Here is a 24,873-nt window from a genome sequence, read left to right on the forward strand (position 1 = left end):
CTGAATTGGTAATTTTTAGGAAATTTTGCTGTTTTTGGTTATTATCTTGAATATTATTATAGATAGAGATAAACTGTAAACAGCAATAATGTTCAGCAAAGTAAGATCCACAAATAAGTCAACATGACCAATAAGGTCAGCTGACCCCTTAAGGAGTTATTGCCCTTTATAGTCAATTTTTAATAATTTTTGTAAATTTTAACAAAATATTTTCCTCTGTTACTAATGGGCCAAGTTCATTATAAATTGAGATAATTGTAAGAAGCAAGAATGTTCAGTAAAGTAAGATCTACAAACACATCACCATCACCAAAACACAATTTTGTCATGAATCCATCTGCGTCCTTTGTTTAATATGCACATAGACCAAGGCGAGTGACACAGGCTCTTAAGAGCCTCTAGTAATATTACTTTCCGCAACAAATCCAAAGAGATTTGTTTGGCGAGGCATCATAATCTGTATCACACATATTATTAAATATGCTAATTTTAATGTACAACTTAACAATAATTTTAAACGCATAACTGATAAATGGATTCATAGCTGTCATTAAAAAAAAACTGGGGAAAGAAAAAAAATCAGAAATAAAAAAACCACATAGAGACTAAATGCTGATTTCTTCAACCCCTCCCCCAAATGTAGGTTTTGTACACTTTGGAAAATTGATTGACAATTATCATGATTATGGATGACCTTTAGGTAATATTAATGATATAATATGCTTACACTACATATTGATTTATCACTGCAGGGATGAAGGAAGTGCTTACCCTGGATACAGCTATAATGGTCCACCTAGTGGGGGAGCCAGTGGTAATGGACCACCTTTACCAGACCCAGATGGACATCCGGGTCAAAATAGGTAAGAACGATACCATTTATCAGTATTTAATTATAAGAAGATGTGGTACGAGTGCCAATGAGACAACTTTTCATCCAAGTCACTATTTGAAAAAGTAAACCATTTTAAGTATGGTCTTCAACACAGGGCTTTGGCTCACAATGAACAGGAAGCTAGTTTGGAAGAAGTGACATATATCAGACCAAAATGGTTTTCAGGGACCAAAAAAAGGTTAATTTTATAATTTTGGTGCATTACTTGGTAAAAGGAGAAACACTGGGTTTGTGCGAAGAAAAATTAAAAATCCTTGCAGGGATTGACATATGCAACTTTAAGCTTGTTTGATGAATTAATTCACCTAAAAAACTTTTGTGTTGTGACACCAGGTGAAATTTGGATATACCCGTATAGAGAGAAAAAAGATTTTTACTTAGTTTTTATAGAACTTGTATTTTTATGCCCCACCTACGATAGTAGAGGGGCATTATGTTTCTGGTCTGTGCATCCGTTCGTCCGTCTGTCCCGCTTCAGGTTAAAGTTTTTGGTCAAGGTAGTTTTTGATGAAGTTGAAGTCCAATCGACTTCAAACTTAGTACACATGTTCCCTATGATATGATCTTTCTAATTTTAATGCCAAATTAGAGTTTTTACCCCAATTTCACGGTCCACTGAACATGGAAAATGATAGTGCGAGTGGGGCATTCGTGTACTGAGGACACATTCTTGTTTATCCTATACAATATAAATGTTTCATTTTGAAGGACCAAATATTTTTAGCTCACCTGGCCCGAAGGGCCAAGTGAGCTTTTCCCATCACTTTGCGTCCGGCGTCCTGCGTCTGTCGTCGTCCTGCGTCCGTCGTCGTTAACTTTTACAAAAATCTTCTCCTCTGAAACTACTAGGCCAAATTAAACCAAACTTGGCCACAATCATCATTGGGGTATCTAGTTTAAAAAATGTGTCCGGTGACCCGGCCAACCAACCAAGATGGCCGCCATGGCTAAAAATAGAACATAGGGGTAAAATGCAGTTTTTGGGTTATAACTCAAAAACCAAAGCATTTAGAGCAAATCTGACATGGGGTAAAACTGTTTATCAGGTCAAGATCTATCTGCCCTGAAATTTTCAGATGAATTGGACAACCCGTTGTTGGGTTGCTGCCCCTGAATTGATAATTTTAAGGAAATTTTGCTGTTTTTGGTTATTATCTTGAATATTATTATAGATAGAGATAAACTGTAAACAGCAATAATGTTCATCGAAGTAAAATTTACAAATAAGTCAACTTGACCGAAATGGTCAGTTGACCCCTTTAGGAGTTATTGCCCTTTTTAGTCCATTTTTAACCATTTTTCGTAAATCTTAGTTATCTTTTACAAAAATCTTCTCCTCTGAAACTACTGGGCCAAATTAAACCAAACTTGGCCACAATCATCATTGGGGTATCTAGTTTAAAAAATGTGTGGCGTGACCCGGCCAACCAACCAAGATGGCCGCCATGGCTAAAAATAGAACATAGGGGTAAAATGCAGTTTTTGGCTTATAACTCAAAAACCAAAGCATTTAGAGCAAATCTGACATGGGGTAAAATTGTTTATCAGGTCGAGATCTATCTGCCCTGAAATTTTCAGATGAATCGGACAACCCGTTGTTGGGTTGCTGCCCCTGAATTGATAATTTTAAGGAAATTTTGCTCGTTTTGGTTATTATTTTGAATATTATTATAGTTAGAGATAAACTGTAAACAGCAATAATGTTCATCGAAGTAAAATTTACAAATAAGTCAACTTGACTGAAATGGTCAGTTGACCCCTTTAGGAGTTATTGCCCTTTTTAGTCCATTTTAACCATTTTTCGTAAATCTTAGTTATCTTTTACAAAAATCTTCTCCTCTGAAACTACTGGGCCAAATTAAACCAAACTTGGCCACAATCATCATTGGGGTATCTAGTTTAAAAAATGTGTGGCGTGACCCGGCAAACCAACCAAGATGGCCGCCATGGCTAAAAATAGAACATAGGGGTAAAATGCAGTTTTTGGGTTATAACTCAAAAACCAAAGCATTTAGAGCAAATCTGACATCGAGTAAAATTGTTTATCAGGTCAAGATCTATCTGCCCTGAAATTTTCAGATGAATCGGACAACCCGTTGTTGGGTTGCTGCCCCTGAATTGATAATTTTAAGGAAATTTTGCTGTTTTTGGTTATTATCTTGAATATTATTATAGATAGAGATAAACTGTAAACAGCAATAATGTTCATCAAAGTAAAATTTACAAATAAGTCAACTTGACCGAAATGGTCAGTTGACCCCTTTAGGAGTTATTGCCCTTTTTAGTCCATTTTTAACCATTTTTCGTAAATCTTCGTTATCTTTTACAAAAATCTTCTCCTCTGAAACTACTGGGCCAAATTAAACCAAACTTGGCCACAATCATCATTGGGGTATCTAGTTTAAAAAATGTGTCCGGTGACCCGGCCAACCAACCAAGATGGCCGCCATGGCTAAAAATAGAACATAGGGGTAAAATGCAGTTTTTGGGTTATAACTCAAAAACCAAAGCATTTAGAGCAAATCTGACAGGGGTAAAATTGTTTATCAGGTCAAGATCTATCTGCCCTGAAATTTTCAGATGAATTGGACAACCCGTTGTTGGGTTGCTGCCCCTGAATTGATAATTTTAAGGAAATTTTGCTGTTTTTGGTTATTATCTTGAATATTATTATAGATAGAGATAAACTGTAAACAGCAATAATGTTCATCAAAGTAAGATTTACAAATAAGTCAACGTGACCGAAATGGTCAGTTGACCCCTTTAGGAGTTATTACCCTTTATAGTCAATTTTTAACCATTTTTCGTAAATCTTAGTAATCTTTTAGAAAAATCTTCTTCTCTGAAACTACTGGGCCAAATTTAACTAAACTTGGCCATAAACATCATTGGGGTATCTAGTTTGAAAAATGTGTCCGGTGACCCGGCCAACCAACCAAGATGGCCGCCATGGCTAAAAATAGAACATAGGGGTAAAATGCAGTTTTTGGGTTATAACTCAAAAACCAAAGCATTAAGAGCAAATCTGACAGGAAGTAAAATTGTTGATCAGGTCACGATCTATCTGCCCTGGAATTTTCAGATGAATCGGATAATCGGTTGTTAGGTTGCTGCCCCTGAATTGATAATTTTAAGGAAATTTTGCTGTTTTTGGTTATTATCTTGAATATTATTATAGATAGAGATAAACTGTAAACAGCAATAATGTTCATCAAAGTAAGATTTACAAATAAGTCAACGTGACCGAAATGGTCAGTTGACCCCTTTAGGAGTTATTGCCCTTTTTAGTCCATTTTTAACCATTTTTCGTAAATCTTAGTTATCTTTTACAAAAATCTTCTCCTCTGAAACTACTGGGCCAAATTTAACCAAACTTGGCCACAATCATCATGAATCGGATAATCGGTTGTTAGGTTGCTGCCCCTGAATTGGTAATTTTGAGGAAATTTTGCTGTTTTTTTTGTTATCTTGAATATTATTATAGATAGAGATAAACTGTAAACAGCAATAATGTACAGCAAAGTAAGAACTAAAAATAAGTCACCATGACCAAAATAGTCAATTGACCCCCCTAAGGAGTTATTGCCCTTCATAGTCAATTTTTAACAATTTTTCTTAAAATTTGAAGATTTTCAATAACATTTTCCACAGAAAGTACTGTTAGAGATAATTGTAAGCAGCAAGAATGTTTAGTAAAGTAAGATCTACAAACACATCACCATCACCAAAACACAATTTTGTCATGAATCCATCTGTGTCCATTGTTTAATATTTACATAGACCAAGGTGAGCGACACAGGCTCTTTAGAGCCTCTAGTTATTATTGCCAATGATATTTATTGGTACTTTTTGGAAAAGAAATGGTTTCATTCAATAACCAATCATATTTAACAATGCAATATGGGAAAGGAATGCCTAACATTCTGTAACCAATCAAATTAACCAATACATTTTTGAAAAAAAATGCCTTCATCCAGTAACCAATCAGATTTATTGATACATTTTCAGAGAAGAAATGCTGACACAACCAGCTATGATGACATTTAAAGCTTTTCTCCAGTCATTGCCAGACAATATCAGTGACCAAGATGCCATTAAAAAGTTTAATGAGTATAAAGCAGACTTCAAGAAACAACAGATAAATGAGTTTTTCCTTGCCCATAAAGAAGAAGAATGGTAAGATGATTATTATGCAAATTGTATTTAATAAATTTCAGTAAATTTTCATCCAGAAAATAAAACTTATGTTGAATCAATTTTAGTGAGTGTATACTTTGTATGTTTGATTAGGGCTAACTCATTAAAATGAATGTCAGAAGGTAGGAAAAAATATTTTTGGACATGGATTGTTTTTATCGTAAATTGATATGAACAATACTAATGTTTAAACTTTTTATCAATTTCAATGCTTTAAAAAATACCCTTAAAAAATTGCATAAATAGAAATAATTAGATTCTATACAATTAATGATATATACTGTAGATTCATTTATTTTCATGGGTACCAATTTTCATGGAGCAAAAATGAAGGGGGAAAAATGTATTTTTGAGATTTCATGATTTTAAAAACGTCTGCTAACAAGCTATATAAAATATGTAGAAATGCGTTCTTCTTCTGTACTAATGAATTCCACGAAAAATTGGTATCCCACAAATAATGAATCCACAGTAGTTGTTGTAATATATTAAGCATGCAGTAGAGTGTAAGAGATAACCAGAAATATCTAGATCAAAGTCACCTCTAAAGTGAACAACTAGGGGAGATAACTGAAGTGAAATTTTTCTAAATTCGTCAAAAGTCCCATTTAACATGTTTATTTAAATGCAAGTCCTTTTTTTTTATTACAACTGATTTGCATGATTTGTGTACAAAAATGTTCTAATTTTGAATAATCAAATATTTATATTATTTATTTGAATCCAGGCCTTCATGATTTAGGAAAATATAAGATATGTTAGAAAATCTGTTTGAAGTTTATTTAACTTGTATATTGAAACCAATATTTTTACAACATTTCATTCAAATAACTTAAGTCATTTTGCAATTAAGATTGAGTATTTATAAGCATCAATGATAAGTCCCAACTGGAGAAAAACGAGCCCCTGGGCTTTGGTCTGATTTGTTTCAAAGTGAATGTAATCACATGATATATGTACACGAAAATTTATTTTAGTGATTTTTTTCTTCCTTATATCATTAGCTTCTTGCAATTTAAAAGAATGTGTAAAAATTGAACATTTTAATTATAAGAACTACTTGATTTACAAAATTTGTACATCTTAAACCTACAGGAAAAATAGAATTTTATAAGAAAGTGATTCTGGTTTTCTCTACATTTTATTACTCTATGTAATTTTTTTCCCTAAAGGAAACAATGGAGACAGCACGGCAGAAACCTCACAAGGACGCGTCATATATATTTTGTTAGGGGTCACTGCGCACAATGCAGTGTTTCTATAGAAACAAGTTGTTAGGTTTTTAAGTTAGGAATGTTTATAATGTTCGCGTTTAATTATGGAGGAATATATATATTGTCAACGGTACATGTTACTAAGCAACTGAATTTGTAACCAAGCAACAAATTGGTTACACCTTGGATTACACATTTGGAGTAATAATTTGTTGCCTGTCATTTGCCGGGCAAGGTGTGAGGTAAAAATCAGGTAAATGAAAAGCGTAAGTTTAATCATTACATTTCCTCATCATGGGAAAGGGACATAACTCATCATGAATCATGTGGATTCCCTGAAAACTTAGATAACATGGAAAGCCTTGAACCCATTGTGAACCCAATCATTCATCACATAACTTGTTTATTGCAATTTTTTAAATGAAAAAAAATATGTGAGGTATACTAAAAAAACATATATTAATACTAAGTTTAAGACTTCTTAAAGATTTTGTTATAGAAACCATTTACAAAATGACAAAGCAGTTCATTTAAAAAAAAGATTGTAAATTGGGATCACATTTTATTACTGAGGTATCTGCTTGTAAAATTGGAAAAAAAGCATGAAAGGAAGGTTCAAAGAATTATGTATTAGTTGTTGTAAAGGAGCTCTAAGCTTGCCTGTAGGAGGTAGCCATAATATGACAAAAGTTTTCTCCTATATTTTCTTATCATGATCTTCAAATTTCTTAGGTCAAATCTTTTGGGTAATTTGTTTTGATAAGAATTCTTAATTTCAAGACGTGAACCTGTTTATAACTGATTATCAGCTTAATATTTAATAAACTTGCTTTCCTTAAAAAAAATGTGTAGATACCGTTATTACGAAAAAAAATGTAAATAATTCTTGTGTCTTTTTTTTTTAAAACAAACTGAAACTGGACATGTGATCAGTATTCTTAATAAAGTGGTGTCCTTTACAGCAAGCTAGGCCATCTTGATAGTTCATAGTAGGCTTATTTCCCAAAAAGATCAGAGATAAAACATATTAGTTGTTTTTCACAGGTTCAAGACAAAGTACCACCCTGAGGAGTGTGCTAAGAGGAAGGAGGAAGTTAGGAAAGCATTACGTAAAAGGTGTGAGGTATTTATGGAATTCTTGGAATCTGGACGTGTGGCCACTGTGGCATGTGACATTGAAAGAAATGAAGAGCTTGTGAAGCTTTTAGATGCAGGTAAGTTTTTAACTGTTCAATTTCTATTTCTAGGTTTCCTCATAAAACATGTAATTTTTGAGCAGGAATAATTAACCTAGCACAATTACAAATCTCTTGTCATTTGCTTAAACTTGATAATTAGAGATAACTGTATTGTATTTTAAGCTCTAACGGCATCAATTGGGGATTTTATGGTCGCAAATTAAGTTTACTGGCGACGCGTTAGAATGCAGTAGAATTCAAGTTCTATCATTTTAAATAACAACCCATTACTTCCAATGTAATTGATTTAATTACAATAACTTTGTCAATTGAACAATTGAATTAAATTAATGATTACATCATTTCTCAAATAGCTATCAGCATCATTGATGGCTTTTTGTGAAAACATAAATAACGTTTTCAGTAAAATGTTGCAACATCTTTCTGAATTGCTCAGTTTTTGGCATGATCAATTTTATAGTTTTTTCTTTCAAAACACAAACTAAGACTTTTGTATTTTCCTTATTTTCTGGAAAGCATGCAATATTCAGGAGCAACAGCAAATAATTGACCAATCAATGTTCATTTTGGTTTGTTTGCCACAATAAAAATATTCTTTAGTGAAAGTTTTACCCCCTTCAGCATCCATCAGTATTAATCAGACTATTCAGTTTAAAATAATAGGTTTGGGATAGGAAACTCATTTTAAATAGTTTACACAAACTTGTTTTAAAACAATATTTTTTCTCTTTTCAAGTTGTAATCAAATTAGAAGGAGGTTCAGATTTCGACCTATCTGTATTAGACCAGCCAGAGCCAGAAGAACAGGGAAGCAGGAGCAGAAATAACTCTGAATCTGTATCCCTAGATCAAAGGTTAGTAAGGTAACATGGAAATATATAACATGAGATCAGTGTTTTATAATGGGAAATTTAAAGACAGTAAAGTAAGAACTTTTTTAATGGTTATTTTTCAGTTGTATAAATTTATTAGGATATCCTTAGGACAGTAGGCAATTTTAAGTGTGACTGAGTGAACAGTCTAAAATATAATTGTTGTATTTGTTTATTTTAAGACGTTTTGTAGTGATGATGAAAATATTAATGAATCTTAAATGTAAAGAATGTTCTTAATTTCAGTCCTGATGAGAAAAAGAAAAGAAAGAGAGAAGAAGCAGAGAAAAAACCTGATGTAAGATATATAATTACATTGGTGCATTTATAGCTGAACTTGATTACCTATGAATAAGTGTGCACTTATGACAGAAATTTTCAATGATTTCCCACTGATGATATGGACACAAAACCTAAAGCAAAATGTCAATTGTATGGCTTCTCAAGGCCACAGAGAGGACTAACACATAAAGCAAAATCTCTTATCTCACGACATGTACAGATCCTAGTTACAGTTTGTGTGCAATTGTGATCTTTGCTAGATGTTGTTTGACTGTTAAAGGGAGAAATAATTGGTTGCTGGGATATAATTTTAAAAGTAAAAAAATGTATTGGAGTTCATCTTTTATATAATAAATACAATTGCTAATCTTTATCTTTTAGTATCGATGTCTGTTTGATACCTTTATTATAATCACTGATACTTATAAGGAATTTCAAATTGAGTTTAAAAAAAATTGATTATATAAACCTATAATAGAGATTTTGTATGCCCCTCTGTAACACAGGGGTCATTAAAGGGAAATTCCGCGATTTTTTACTTATTATCTAATTATGTTCATCTTAACATAAAAAACACATTTGCAAAGTTTTAAATTTATATTCCTTCTAATAACGGAGAAAATCAAGTATTTGTAACTTTTTTGGTTGAATTCTCGAGTGGGTCGTGACGTATTAGCCCGATTTATTGAATTCTGGGAAAAAATAAAATCTGTTTAACTCTTATAGCTTATCGACAATATACGTAATTAAAAGCGCACAGCTGACGAATGGTCGTAGTTATTAACCACAATATAATAATGAACGAAAATGAATATGCATATACCGTTTTGTATTCATTGAATTAAACTCCTATAAAATTATATGTCTCTGTCTCTAGTAAATGTTTTTGAATAAATTTAATTAATTATTGTTGAGATTTTATTCATAAAATATTTATTGAACATTTTTACTATTTACTTGTCTATTTACCGTTATTGTTATGATAATCATTTCAATGCAACTAATGTGTGAGCAGAGTGTGTATATTATTTTGTAAAGGTCACTGTATATTTCTCGGCTTGAGGTCAATTCGTTTACCTTGTAGCTATTTAGCCGCAGGTGTGAGTTCAAGCGTACACAGGTATAAATGTTGTTATTTGGAAAGGATATACAGAAAGGATTAGAAAGAGTATAATGTCACGATGTTAATACACTAAGATTTAATACACGATGAGAATAAAGATTCAATAATTAAATTGTGTAAATTAATTGAAAATAAAATTCAGATTCGTAAATCCGAAAATGTATAAAAATAAAAGGAAACAATTTTTGATTACTTTCTTAGCGGCAATTGGCGTAAAGATTCAAATATGAAGTAAAAAATAGTAGTTTTAATCTTTAATAAAAACTAAATGCAATATTACCCAATTTGATATACCATTGTACATCTGTTTGATATCATTGACTTTACCGGAATTTCTTAACTTGTATTCAAATCTGGCTGTGTTTAAATGCTAATGAAACTATTGCAATTTTAAAGTTTTTAATTGACAAAAAAATACAACATACATGGGTTTTTTTTTAGTTTCTTTTTAACATTTTATTCTTACATAATTAAATTCATTTGACAATCATTTACACGAACTTTTTGTGAAAAAATACCAATTATCTAAGCTAAGGCATTATTTTTTTTTAAGGATTTTTGAGGATTTTTTTTTTAATTCTATGATAATAGTTGTGCAATGTTGAACATGATAGCCGTCATTAATCCAAATAAGTAATACAGTAGTTGTAATAAAAGTTATATTTTAGTCATGCATAACTGATATTGACGAATTTAGAATAGTTCATCCATACATCGTTGTTCTTAAAACAATCATTATTAGTATACATGTAAGTTTCCTGACGTATAAGAGCCATTGAGGATGAGCTCCAGAGAAAGCAGACTAGTAGCGTTTCGTTCGTTTGTTTGTTGGGAAAGGAGAGGAAATGCAACCGCTTGTACAGATAAACCACAGAATTACCATACAAGCATTTATAGTCAACACAATCAGAAACAGTTCCCATCGTTAGACGTGGAATATGAAGGCTTTCAAGAATGAACAAGTGACATGTCTAACTCGAACAGTTAGAAAACGGACTATCGACATCGACCGCTTGTTCTTGATAGTTGAAATTGTATGCATATATACGTATACGTTTATGATAGTGATGAGTTCTTGTGTCTGACAAAAACTAAATTCCTTCATGGTTATATCTTGCCATACGTTTATATTGGTTTGTAAGGTGATTACTCAAAATCATTATTTGAAAATCCTGTTTGTGAGATGTATATTCATTTCAATACAGAAATTTCGTCTATATATTTCACAAGTGTATAACACGGAGAAGCTCTGAAGGTCCATTACTCCCATTTTGTTTGGGTGTGAACCATCGATGTTGACAGCAATATCAAAGAATAAGATGATGATGGTAGAAGAAACTATGGGCGTCATGTGGCAAATATTACATGCATATCGGACAATGAGTTGTCAATCTGTATGAAAAGATTTCCAATACAACCATATTATTGAGAAGGAATGTTTACATGCTTTACTCTCGTACTAGTATTACAGGTTTCTTGTGGCGTTCACCTTAGACACACATCTTTTTAACGATGTTTAAAAAAAAGACAGAACCAATTTAATGTCATATTTCCCTATTTTTTTTAAATATAACTAAAAGTCTTTCATCTGACAAGAATACCCCTATTTAGCGGACAAGTAATTTTTTCTTTTTTCTGTTATTGAATACCAAGAAAAAAAATAAATCCCGAAATTAATTTGAAACTTTGATACTCAAAAGTTTCCCAGCAAAATATTCACATCCCTTCGGGATAATTAGTGTTCGTCCAGTGGCATATATAACAATTGTGATGACGAATTCCTTCCTTTGTTCGAGAACAATCTTATTGAAATATAAATCTGTGATTTTACTATGTCCACAACTTCAATGTACCAAAGCAAAAGTTATACATCGACCTGTATTTAAATCAAATTGGTTCTCTTCTTGTTCTTCTGGTATACAATAGTCTATCGACATTCGATGATTACATACTGTTGGCATACGTGGACTAGTCTATTTACAACACTTTTACCCCTATTTATTCAAAATATATGTTTTTTTCTTATGTTCAATGTATACATGTATATATTTTGAATTGCGCTATAGTTCCGTAACTTTCTATCCAGTCGTATAAACGAATCGTCGGCAAGTGCGTACATATTTTTAAATCAATATTTCTGGTATGTTCCAATCTGTCCTTCACTTTTGACAATGAGTATATATTACATTTTCCCAAATTCACCCTGGGAAAAAATATTTAAATAGATTTTAATTTCATCAAATCTTATTTTTTGGGTATTATTTATATTTTTATGAATAATATTCTTTACACCAGAAATGTTATTTATAAACAAGCGTATGAGTTTGGTAATGACAAGTAAGACAGAGTTGTATATTATACATCTGATAGTTCAAAATGGAAAGTTAAATGTTATCAGCCGTGTACACTGATCAATCAATACCTGCAGAAGTGAAACGATGCGTGAACTTGCAAGCCCGACAGGAAATCGCTTGAATACCTGGACATGTCACCTCACACCCCTCACAATACCTTTGGAAGTAATACCTTTAGCCATGTTGGTAATCAGAAGAGGGAAGATAAAAATTTATTTGAAAACGGTTTATTACTTTAAAGAATTATGAACAAATTAGATTTTCGAAAACAATTTTCACGGAACACTTATTTATGATTTCAACTTTGACTTTTCACCTAATTCCAATATCAAGTTTAAAAACAACAGACCATGGTTAGTTAGTCGGATAAAACAACCGTACGATTGACAAGATATCGACACGCAATTACGACTACATCGGTTACTGTAGTTTTGTTTCTTTGTGGTTTATAGACATATCGTTTCATTAATCGGGAAAGAAGGACAAAATGGCGGAACTCAGAGAATTAATACTCTAAATTTAAAATCGATGGTGATCGCTTATCTAGCGGAATAAAACTTTAATATCTATGAATTTGAGCATTTTTATATAGAATGAACATAATATCAATTTTTGATTTTTTTGCGAAGTTTCCCTTTAAGTTTTACCCTTGTCTGTCTGTATATCTCTATGTTCCAAAATTGGTTTCTGTTCTTAACTGTAGTTTGCTTCAACCAAATATTATAAAACTCATACACTATGTTTATAACCACAAAACACATCAAGTTTTGATTTTATAACGATATGAGCAAACGGGGGCATCATTTGTGTCCCATGTACACATTCCCCATTTATTTTAACTTGCAAGTATTTATGAAAGCTTGAGATAAAAACAACAGGCCGGTGTAAAATCAGAATTTTATTGCAATGTTTTTGTTATTGCGAAACATGTGACAGGGTTATCATGTGGTTATAATCGCAATAATTTCAACCTCACATTTTGAAATTTTTTATATGAAATAAACAGGAGTTTTCTCAATATTGCAAAAAATAAAATCGCAGACTAAAGTGACAAAACCGCAATAATAAATGCAGGTAATAATTTCTGAATAAATCGTAGTTATAAATTTGTTTGTCTTCTGTAGGAACCTCTGAAGTTACCTATAACAGCTGAGCAGAAAGAACTGATGAAGAAAGCTCAAGAATTCTCTAAGCAACAACAGGCGAAAAATGGCAGTCAGGCAAGTATACATAAATATTGAAGTGTTTGTGTGGGCTCGCTAATAACTTACAAACAATAACTGTCAGATTAGTGTGGCTTCTATATATTATCTAGACTTCTTGTAGGAGCTGTGTAACACACCTCTGACATAGACCATGGGTTAGAACAGGAAGCCCTGAATTGGAAGATCTCACTTCTGGCTAAGGAGATATATTTCTCCTGAGAGTAGGAGCACCTCCGAGATTCACTACAATCTTGACCAAAATCATGACTTTAGATCCATTAACATTGTATTACTGTGGATTCATTAAATTTCGTTGGATATCAATTTTCGTGGATTTTGTGGTTACAGGTGAGCCACGAAATAAAATGTTCAAGGAATGACATATTTGCTATAGGCTTGTATGTAGACTGCATCAAAACCGCGAAATTGAATATCCATGAGCAGGCAAGTTTTTCCTAATCCACGAAAATTGGTACCCACGGAAATAAATGAATCCACAGTAACATAACATTCACATCATTGATTTGTGATTAGCCTCTAGAATTGTGCTTCAATCAAACTTGCAAGAATGAATTATGTCTTTTCAAACATCATAGGTCTATTTCTCAAAAAGGGAGATTTTGATTTCTCTTGACGTATACAGTGCTACATTTCAAATTTGTAAAGGAAAAAGGTGAAGTCTCCATGCTAGAAATGACAACTGTCCATAATAGAAGAAAATGACACAGAAATTAACAACTATAGGTCACCGTACGGCCTTCAACAATGAGCAAAGCCATACCGTTTAGTCAGCTATAAAAGGCCCCGAAATGACAATGTAAAACAATTCAAAGCAGAAAACTAACGGCCTTCTGTTTGACATTTATATTGAGTTAATATGTTTTCTACTATAGCAGGATGGTAAAAAGGCAAAGAAAAAGAAACGTAATCGTGACAAAACAGAGTATAGCTATGAAAGTGGTTCTGATTCAGAAAGTGAGTCATGTTCCGATACCGATTCTGAGCCAGCTCCACCTGGAATGGAAGATGAACCACCACCCCCAGGGACAGAAATATCAGAAGATTCTAACAATATTCCTGGGGTATCTTCTACAGATGATGTCACAGGTACTAATTTTTTCAACACTTGGGCTATTCCATTAAAATAAATGTGGGAGGGTAGGAGGGGACTTTCAAAATATCCCTACAACCAAGAACCATCTTTTAGATAATATTGCATAATGATAATAGATGCATACTGAAAATATACCCATAAACCAAATTCAATAATTAAACTTCCCTTCCTACCCTCCCACATACACTTTAATGGAATAGCCCTTGCAGGATAAAAACATGAAAAAAGGAGAAGAGAAAACATTACAAGGGCTACATTTTAATGCATATAGAATTTTCTCTTCAAATATCATAGCTGTTTTGATAGATGAAATATTTTTTTTTGTAGAAAACTAAATAAACGTAAAGTCTGGAATTTATGTATATGTTTAATGGATTGTTGAACAATCAACATAATGAGATTTAGAGAAATGTTGAATATAAATAATTCTATCATAATTTGAATTGTGATTTCATTTTTGTAAACCATGATGATAAAAACATTTCAAAAATTATTAATTTACAGTATCAGTCCTTATTGATTATGAAAAATGACATGTAAATGACAATTTTCTATCAATAAAAACTTTATTTTTTGAAATAGAAATCATTTGGTTGAAAAAAAGAAACTTCACAGCAGAATGCATTGAGTGTGTAGGTAAAGGTAATATACTTGGTTAGCTTGCTTGCTAGCTGAACAGTGAAGTCATTATAAGGTTATGTAAACTACCCTTCTTTAAGAGTAGACTAGTCCTAAATATAACCACCATATCTGTCTGTAGGACTAGACTACTCTAAAGGAGGATAGTATACCTTACCTAATAATGACTTCACAGTTCAGTTAACAAGCAAGCTAACCAAAGATTCTACCTTTACCTACACACTCAATGCATTTTGCTGTAAAAGAAATTTGTGAAATACATCTATCTCTTATTTCCATAGCCAAGCCAAAAGAAGAGGGTAAATCATCGGATGAGAAAGAGGTTGATACCACACAGAAAGACGAGGATACAAATCCTAAACCTAAAGCTCTACATAAAACATGTTCAATATTTCTACGGAATCTAGCGCCATCTATTACTAAACAGGAAGTAGAGGCAGTGAGTATTTATATAGAACTTTTAATATTTTTTACGGAATCTAGCATGATCTTTTACTAAAAAGAAAAAAGAAGCTATGGGTAAGACACAAAGTTTGAATAAAAAAGTATTCTTGATACTTTTATTATGAAACAAGAAAATAAGGGAGCCATTTACTAAAAACAAAGGCAAAGAAATGATACATTTATTGCTCTGTTCGTCATCTTGATATTTTAAATGGAAAGAGATGCTGTCTTTCTAGAGGGAGTAAAGGAAGTGAAAAAGTATATCTCCTGATTTAATTATTTTCATAAATAAAGGCAAAAGTAGTATACCGCTGTTCAAAACTCATAAATCCATGGACAAAAAACAAAATCAGGGTAGCAAACTAAAACCGAGGGAAACGCATTAAATATAAGAGGAGAACATCGACACAACACTAAAATGTAACACACACAGAAACGGACCAAGCATCAGACAAAATCCCACAAGAATAACAAATATAACATCAAAACCAAATACATGAATTTGGGATAGACAAGTAAATTAGTCCTTTGCCCCACTGAAAATACAAATAAGTTTAAGGTATGATTTCCTATGAGACAAGTCCACTGGACACCAAAGAATGAGAATGTAAACAATTGTGAGGCAATTGAAGGCCTATAACAATAACAACTTGCAGGAGGATAGTATACCTCACCCAATAACTTGTTTATGATTCAGCTAACAAGCATGCTAGCAAGTACTAGAAATTATATCAGTTTTGATGTCTAGTTTTTGTCAAACTACAGACTGAAATATTGATCTTGTAAAGGAATATAAATTTACCACTTAATATAGATAGATGGATTAGTTTTGAATGATTTATTTTATAGATGTGTAAGAGATATCCAGGATTTGTTAGGGTGGCCTTACAAGACCCTCAGCCAGAGAGACGATTCTTCAGAAGAGGATGGGTGACATTTGAACGAGATGTTAATATTAAAGAGATCTGCTGGAATTTGAATAACATTAGGGTATGCTTATTGTAGACTGTGTATGTTGTAAACATTGATTTGATAACATTCATATTGAGGACGTTCATTTTACTACTCAGGGGAAAGATAAATTACTCAGGCTTAATTTTTTCAAACATAAAAGCCATTTTAAGCTTTTCTAAACATCTCAATCAAACAAAAAAATAGATCAAAGTTCTTGTTATCATTATTGAAAAATATTTAAGAAATTAGTGCCAACAGATTTTTTTCTGAACTTTGGCCTGTTATGTTACAAAATAGATTGATATGCAACTAAGCATAGTTATTCACCAAAGCACTAAATGCCACAGCAATTGAGGGATATATTATAATCATAGTTTTATACTTCCAGTTGAGAGATTGTGAATTAGGAGCCACATTGAACAGAGAACTGAAACAAAGAGTGCGTCCAGTGAACGGCATCACAGCTCACAAACAGATTGTCCAATCTGATATCAAGTTAGCAGCTAAAATCATGCAGAACCTGGACACTAAATGGAGGATGTGGGAGGAAGACCCAGAAGAGAAGAAAGACGATACCAAGGAGGTACCATGTGACATGGTTCAAATAAGGAACCCGATACTAAAGAATGTTACCGACTTTCTCATTGATGAAGGGGACTTTGAAGAAGAGGAACTTCTAGGTATTACCTTGACCTAGAATGGTATACTTTTATAAATTGTGTCTTGGATGGAGAGTTGTCTCATTGGCACTCATACCACATCTTCCTATATCTATTGTTATGATACTGGGGTAGAATTTCATGGTCTTTTATATTGTTGCCAACAGTAAATTTATCAATTACCAATTTAATTCTTCTTTTACACTCTTTTAAAAGAAGTTGTTTCCTTTCGGCAATTTAATAAGGCTTCTTAACCAGACAAACTGACTTGCTACCCATGTAAGGCAGAAAAAGTTAAAAGTGATAAATTGCATGAATTGGTATTCTCTACTTTTTGTGCTGTTTTCACATTTCTTTAGCGGTGTGAGAAAAATATTTCTCCTCTCTAGTGAAATATCTGTTCTCTGCAAACGATGAGTTGAAATTTGATTATGAAATCAACATTTCTTGATTTCTTCTAATTTTTTCTAATGTGCCTTCATTTTTAACCGGATTTTTGCGTCAAAAATGTCGGTTAGTGATTTGGGGATGTACGGCAGGCGGCCGGGCAGGCGGCAACCAAATGTCGTCCGTTCATATACTCATGAAGCGTTCAACCAAACCTTTTAAAATTTTAATATGTTGTAACTGACAACAAAATGGGGGTCAAGTTCAATAATGACGATTTTGACTTTTACCGTTCAGGAGTTACGGTTCTTGAAAGTTTAAAAAATGTTGTGTCCGTGCATTTGCTCATGAACCGTTCAACCAAACCTTTTAAAATTTTAATATGTTGTTACCGACAACATAACGGAGGTCAAGTTCAATAATGACGATTTTGATTTTTACCGTTCAGGAGTTACGGTTCTTGAAAGTTTAAAAAAAGTCATGTCCGTGCATTTGCTCATGAACCAGTCAACCAAACCTTTTAAAATTTTAATATGTTGTTACTGACAACAAAATAGAGGCCAAGTTCAATAATGACGATTTTTACTTTTACCGTTCAGGAGTTACGGTTCTTGAAAGTTTAAAATATGTTGTGTCCGTGCATTTACTCATGAACCGTTCTACCAAACCTTTTAAAATTTTAATATGTTGTTACTGACAACAAAATGGAGGTCAAGTTCAATAATGACAATGTCCGTGCATTTGCTCATTAAGTCAAGTTTGATATTGACAATCATAAATTTTACCTATTAGGAGTTTTGGTCCTTGTAATATTCATAAATGCCAGAACACAAATAAATGTTAGAGAATCCGGTTAACTGTCATTTTGACAGCTCTTGTTGCTTATGTTTCAATTGTTGTTTTGTATAAATAAAAAAAGAGGAATGCAATGTTAATACATGTTTTGTAATATATCAAATACTTAGTTTATTTTTATTTTTTACCATGTTTGTTTCATTAGGTCAGTCCAAGAATGAAGGAGAGGGTGACACTAAAACAGATGAAATTAAAATGGAAAGAGATGAAGCCATGTGCAAGGTAAAATATTATGATGGCATGTCTGCAGTTTTTCATCTATATCTCAGACATGTTTCTATAGCAAATTTATGATTTTTTATCTTTTATAACCTAACTTTTGACATTGAAAACAATCAGGCTATCTGCCTCAAGTTAGTTAAATGAGATTTTCCTATAAAAACATTGTAACTAGAAAAATTTCTAGTTACCAACATCTCTTTTGGATATGTGGCATGAAAACTTCTTGTTATCATTGCTCTATGATTTTCCAAGAATCAAAATCATAAATGTTTCTACACAGCTCATAAAAATGTGTAAGATGGACACAGGAAAAAAATGATTTACAGATTTTTAAACCTGGCCAACTCTTATAAAAATCTAAAAATGATTCATGTTTATACTTTCAGGCTTTGGACAGTATGGTTTTGTACCTGAGGATCGTTCACTCTATTGACTTTTACAGTTGTAATGAGTATCCCAACGAGGATGAAATGCCACACAGATGTGGCATAATGCATGCCCGATGTGTACCACCTACCACTAAAATCACACAGAATGACAGTGAGTATTCTGACAAGAAAATGTTTGATTTGTTTGCCAGATTTCTTTTCTATGTATTTCTTTATGGTTTTATTCTTCCCTTCACAGTTGTGGCGTGATCATCAGTTTACAAAGAGTTCCGCCCAATCTGGTGATCGTATAATTGTAGAATGCATTGTTTTAATGAAGTGGAAACAGACGTCTATAGAAATGAATGATGTTTGCACATAGATACCATGATGTTACATATAAACAGCGCTAACGCGTATAATTCAAGTAGAGTTACCGCAGTACTATGTAATTTGTATTTATCCTTAGCATACACTGGACCACGATTAAAGTCCTAATGAGCAATGTACTTTGAAATGAAGAAAAGCAATAATGTGATGCTCCTTGTATACTTTTTGTGTTTTTACTGTGCATATTCTTTACGTGTGTCATGGAAGTATCCTGTATCCTTTCTTTTCTTTAACAAGATGACACACAGTGGTAGCATAAAACATGTACCTTGTATGTTCCACTGGTCCCTGAATGTAACAATGATGTCAATAGAAGGAGATATTTTGTATACTGTGTATTTGTTAGATACCAATTGCATGGGTTTCTTGGGTACAGGTGAACCACTAATTGAAATGTTCTACAAATTACAAATTTTCTTTAGTCTTGTATGAAGATTTTGGTCAAACCACAAATTCAAATATCCTGAAAATGTAAGTTTCCCCTCCATCCAAAAAAGTTGACATCCTATAATTGAAATTGTAATTTTTTATTTTCAGTAAATGAATGGATTAAGAATTTTGAGACCAAAATAAAGGCTCTATCAGAACATGACAGCCTACCAGATGATGAGGTCGTTAAACTTGGCAAGAAGGACCCCGAGGCAGAAGTAGAGAAGTTTGTGACAGCAAATACACAGGAGTTAGCAAAGGACAAATGGTTGTGTCCAATGAGTGGTAAAAAGTTCAAAGGACCAGAATTTGTACGAAAACATATCCAAAATAAACATGGGGAAAAAGTTGAGGAGGTCAAAATGGAGGTAAGCTGTTGCTATGGTAACATTATTCAAAGAGTTGTTTCTTATTGTCTTTTGAAAGATATTTGATTTCTGTTCAGAATAAGAGCAAGTCTGCAAATTATAAATTGGTTAGTAGAATTTGAAATGTGACTGGGTCATTAGGTAGAGGCCCAAGGATAGATAATTTTAATAATCGCTGTTAACACTGAATGGGAGTATGTGTTAGAAAAGAAATTGAAAACTGAAAGGTTTTGTTATGAAATGGTATTGCAATCAGTGAGTTCAAGTTGTATTTGATAAATAAATCTAATAAAAAAGACAAATTTAATTTGCAAAGTTCTTAAAGCCCAAATAGAGCCATACATCCTTACTTAAAATTTTATATCTGTGTGTATGTAAATAATTTTATTGATGCCATCTTTTCAATACTGTGGATACATTTATTTTCATGGGTATCAATTTTCGAGGATTGTGAAAAAAAACTTGCATTGTCGTGGATATTTGATTTTGTGGTTTTGTCAATCTCTACATTCAAAGCAAATAGAAAATTTGAATTAGTGGTTCACCTGTACCCACTTAATCCAAGAAAATTGGTATCCAACATATACTAATGAATACAGAGTATTTAAAAAAAAAATATTTGTTTTATATTGTGAATATGCTGTCTTTTTTTGCAGGTGTCATTTTTCAACAAGTATCTGATGGATCCAAAGAGACCAGCCTTGCCTGAACATCCTGGTAACAAACAGAGTTCCAATAACAGAAACAGTACAGGTGGGGACCAGTTTACCAGTCCTAGCGGGTACCAGGGGGGAGGTATGCCACCAATGGGATACTCTGGTGGTGGAAACGATGGATGGAGATACAGAGGTGGAGGAGGTATTTAAAATCTCTTTATTAATTATCTATGCGTTTGTTATAACACAAAGTTTCTTTTTCTAAAGGAATCACACATCTTTTCATCACTATACAGTGATAGTATACTTATAGATAGAAAATATGGTATGAGTGCCAATGAGACAACTTCCCACCAAAGTCGCAATTTGGAAAAGTAAACCATTATAGGTCAAAGTAGTGTCTTCAACATGGAGCCTTGGCTCACACTAAACAGCAAGCCCCAAAAATTACCATAAAACCATTCAAATGAGATTAGCAACAGCCTTATCTATATAAAAAATAAGAAACAAGAAACACTTATGAACCACATCAGCAAACGACAACCACTGAACATAAGGTTCCTGACTTATGTACATATATATCCTGTAAACTGTTCACAAACTACAGTGAAACCTGTCCAAACTTACCACCCTTGGGACTTTTATGTATTGTTTGGTTTTTGACTGTTATTGAATGGTAGAGGTTAACAGAAGGGTACAGTTTCAAAATGTGTTGACAATGACAGACGACAGTGATTGACGACGGCTTCCAGGTGACACTTATATATTTGTTTTTCATGTGGATTTCAATAAAATTCCAAAACACAGAACTGATTTTACTCTTGCTTTCTATTAAACAGGAAGTGGTGGACCACCATCTTACCAGTCACCATCATATCGTAATCGTGAACCATATCGAGGTCCCTACAGGGGATCTGGAGGAGGAGGAGGAGGCTACAATAGGGGGTACAGGTAATACTCTATATAATATGTTAAATCATAAAACAAATGCTTGCTTATATACTGTATACCAACTAATAAGAGACTATTTCTTTTAAGATCTCTTACAAGCAGTAAATAAAGGGGCATTTAAATAGTTGTGAAGATGTGGAATCTGGATGTTCTCTTTTATTAACACATGAGGTAAATTAGAACAACACAAAAATAAATTGATTTGAAGACTGCCAGAGAAGGATGAAACATTGAGTTGTCCACATGGATCATCTTATAGAAAAAAATACAGCAAAAAGTTGTAATTCAAAGATGACTTTAGATTGATTGTCCTATTCTTTTTCAGTCCTTTTATGTCATGTAGCTGCTCAAATTTTTTAGTAGACATTCATGGCTTTAAAATAGTTATTTATCTGAAAAAAGACGAGCCTTAATAATATAAAAACTTTCATCATAGTAACCATTCATCTTCAGAAACTGTGATTAGTGTCTAGAGTGAAACATTTTGCTTGAAAAAAAAATGGCAATATTTTTTTAGATAAAATGTGTCAATTTAGACTCTTTAAACAGGTAAATGAAAATGTTTGTTCAATATGATGAAAGAATAAATTTCTAGGAATTAATTGATGTTAATTCTTTGTAGATCTAACAGACATCGACATAATCAGTTGAGTAATCATAACAATAGAAGTATTTACACTTGGGGTATTTAGCGGAATTTGCTACAAATACTGTGGATTCATTATTATTCTTGGGTACCAATTTATCGTGGATGCAGTTGAACCATGAAATTGAAAGTTCAACGAATGTCAAATTTTCTTAAAATTTGTATTCAGACTGAAGCAAAAAATTATATATCCACGAATATACAAGTTTTCCTTAATCCAAGAAAAATTGGTACCCACGAAAATGAATGAATCCACAATATGCGAGATCTAGCTCAGAAAAATGTTTTGATGTCATGCAACAAGCACTTTTTGATTATGATGTCAATAGTTTATATTCCTGATGCAATATTATGAGAGAATTTGTGTGACTTTAGCTAATGGCAGGCAAATTTCATACAAGTGTAAATATGTCTATTTGTGTGGATAGTGCTAGAATGTTTTGTCTCTAAAATCCATCCACAGGCACATTATTGCACCTGAATATTTTTTTCAAATGATCATAGGTTTTGAACATCAGCAAACCACTGCTGCCTTGATTTATTGCACTAAACACCAAGGTGAAATTTTCAGAGAATTGGATGAATGTCTGAATTAATGGAATTCAATGAAGTTTTTATTGACTGTTTTGTCTTCAGGGATCAGATACTTATTTTAGGAATTAAAGTACCGGTACATGATGATTGATTGATGGCTACTTAAAACTATTATATGCACAATCCACATTAAGAAAGACAATATGTTAATGTTGTAGGAATATACAGTGCTAGATATTTGTCTTTAAACTTGCTTATTGGTAAGATGACATTCTGCAGGAAGATGTGTCACTCTACCAAGACACAAGACACATTGGGACGCAATACTGACTGTCTTTGATCTTAATCATCAATGTGCCAACAAGCATGAAATGCTCTCTGAAAAAGAATGGGAACATAGTCATCACTTTTCCCTTCAGTCCTTCCTCATATCTGTCTGTTTTTCTGTCCCACTGTCAATTCATTACTGCAGCCACCCACATTTTTTTTCTCAGAAATTCTATATAACTTTGAAACAGTTGGGGGGAAAACACAATCACCAAACCACTTCTTCCTATCTGACACACCTTTCCCCCTCCCTGATCAATTATAAAACAGCCTCAATCATTTTCCTCAAACAATATTTTTTTTACTGACACATAAATTCATTTTATTTTCAGATCTGATCCCAGAAGAGTTATTGAATACAGAGACTTAGATGCTCCAGATGATTCAGATATTTTCTAGCCAGTAAAGGGGAGATAACTAGCCATTTGAAGGGAGATAACTAGCCATTGGAAGGGAGATAACTAAACAGTTGAAGGGAGATAACTCACATAATAATGGCAGATAAATACCAGAGCAGTGACTTGATTACCAGCATTGAAGAAGTGCAGAACAAACTGTTGTTTAAAATGAAGTTCTTTTAGAAGGAACATTGGATCAAATGGATTTTGTTGTTAAATTTTTATCAAATTTTTAAGGATCTTTTTACTACATGTAGATAGATCATGTGTTTTCATGTCCTTACTCCTTAGCTTTAGTGAAGCAATAAAATCGTTAAAACACTTCTCATTGCAGTTATTTTTAGTGCAATTAAAAGTAATTAAAAAATTAAACTCTGTGTGGTGAACCAACGCCTTTGAAATCGTTTTGGTAGAGTCCCTGAAGTGGATACCTTGGTATGCCGGGTGGTCAAATCATGCAAAAGAATGCAATACACTATGTGTTGTTGTCAATTTTGAATATTATTATAAAGTAATTAAAATAAAATTGAGAATGGAAATGGGGAATGTGCCAAAGAGACAACAACCCGACCATAGAAAAAAACAACAGCAGAAGGTCACCAACAGGTCTTCAATGTAGCGAAAAATTCCCGCACCCGGAGGCATATACATGTATTAAAACAAATTGAAATGTTCATAGCAAAATTTTCTAATAAAAGCAATGAAATAACAAGGGTCCTAGATATGGATGAAATATTTGCCCCTGGACTGAAGGCAAGCCTAAATCAATCTACCAGTATCATTAATTTTCTTTATAAAATTAAGTTAAAAACAAATTAACCTGCAAAATTTGCTAATTTTTTGGTATCTGTAATGTACAGTACAAGTCTCACATTATATGTAACATTTAAGAAAATCCAGCTGTGTAGGTAATTCATCTAGACAGAAACATCTATACTAGTTAAGGCAAGTCAAGAGATATTCCAAAAAACTATAATTGTTACCTTTTACAAATGGCCTAATCACTCATTCCCACTACTAAAAAGTTAAAATAATGCATCCAAAAAATTATTTCAACTCTTTTTTATTTCCACCCTAGGCCACGGTTTTTTAATTTGATGGTTTACGGATTTTCCCCATGAAAAAGTCGGGTCGGTCGGTCGGGAAAAAAAAAAAGAAAAAAAATCCTCTTTGAAGACAGAAAAATATCCA

At 32.8% G+C, this 24,873-nt stretch overlaps 1 protein-coding gene across 3 annotated transcripts in view; it reads left to right on the plus strand.

The window, feature by feature from the left end:
• The window catches only part of LOC143054340 (serrate RNA effector molecule homolog), a 28,498-nt gene extending 4,494 nt beyond the window's left edge, over positions 1–24,004 (plus strand). For 2 of the 3 annotated variants that reach the window (XM_076227325.1, XM_076227326.1), the window contains exons 4-20: positions 753–863; positions 4,904–5,071; positions 7,351–7,520; positions 8,242–8,359; positions 8,624–8,675; positions 13,261–13,356; positions 14,238–14,448; positions 15,376–15,533; positions 16,388–16,528; positions 16,881–17,172; positions 18,539–18,615; positions 19,002–19,155; positions 19,911–20,170; positions 20,827–21,028; positions 21,666–21,777; positions 22,400–22,423; positions 23,617–24,004. In XM_076227325.1, the coding sequence (XP_076083440.1) occupies positions 753–863; positions 4,904–5,071; positions 7,351–7,520; positions 8,242–8,359; positions 8,624–8,675; positions 13,261–13,356; positions 14,238–14,448; positions 15,376–15,533; positions 16,388–16,528; positions 16,881–17,172; positions 18,539–18,615; positions 19,002–19,155; positions 19,911–20,170; positions 20,827–21,028; positions 21,666–21,777; positions 22,400–22,423; positions 23,617–23,683 (2,413 nt within the window). In that variant the 3' untranslated portion in view covers positions 23,684–24,004. The remainder of the gene's footprint in view (positions 1–752; positions 864–4,903; positions 5,072–7,350; positions 7,521–8,241; positions 8,360–8,623; positions 8,676–13,260; positions 13,357–14,237; positions 14,449–15,375; positions 15,534–16,387; positions 16,529–16,880; positions 17,173–18,538; positions 18,616–19,001; positions 19,156–19,910; positions 20,171–20,826; positions 21,029–21,665; positions 21,778–22,399; positions 22,424–23,616) is intronic. The other variant, XM_076227327.1, reaches the window with a different exon arrangement.
• Positions 24,005–24,873: the final 869 nt, after the last annotated feature.

The sequence above is a fragment of the Mytilus galloprovincialis genome, chromosome 12, assembly GCF_965363235.1.
Source record: "Mytilus galloprovincialis chromosome 12, xbMytGall1.hap1.1, whole genome shotgun sequence".
Taxonomy (NCBI): domain Eukaryota; kingdom Metazoa; phylum Mollusca; class Bivalvia; order Mytilida; family Mytilidae; genus Mytilus; species Mytilus galloprovincialis.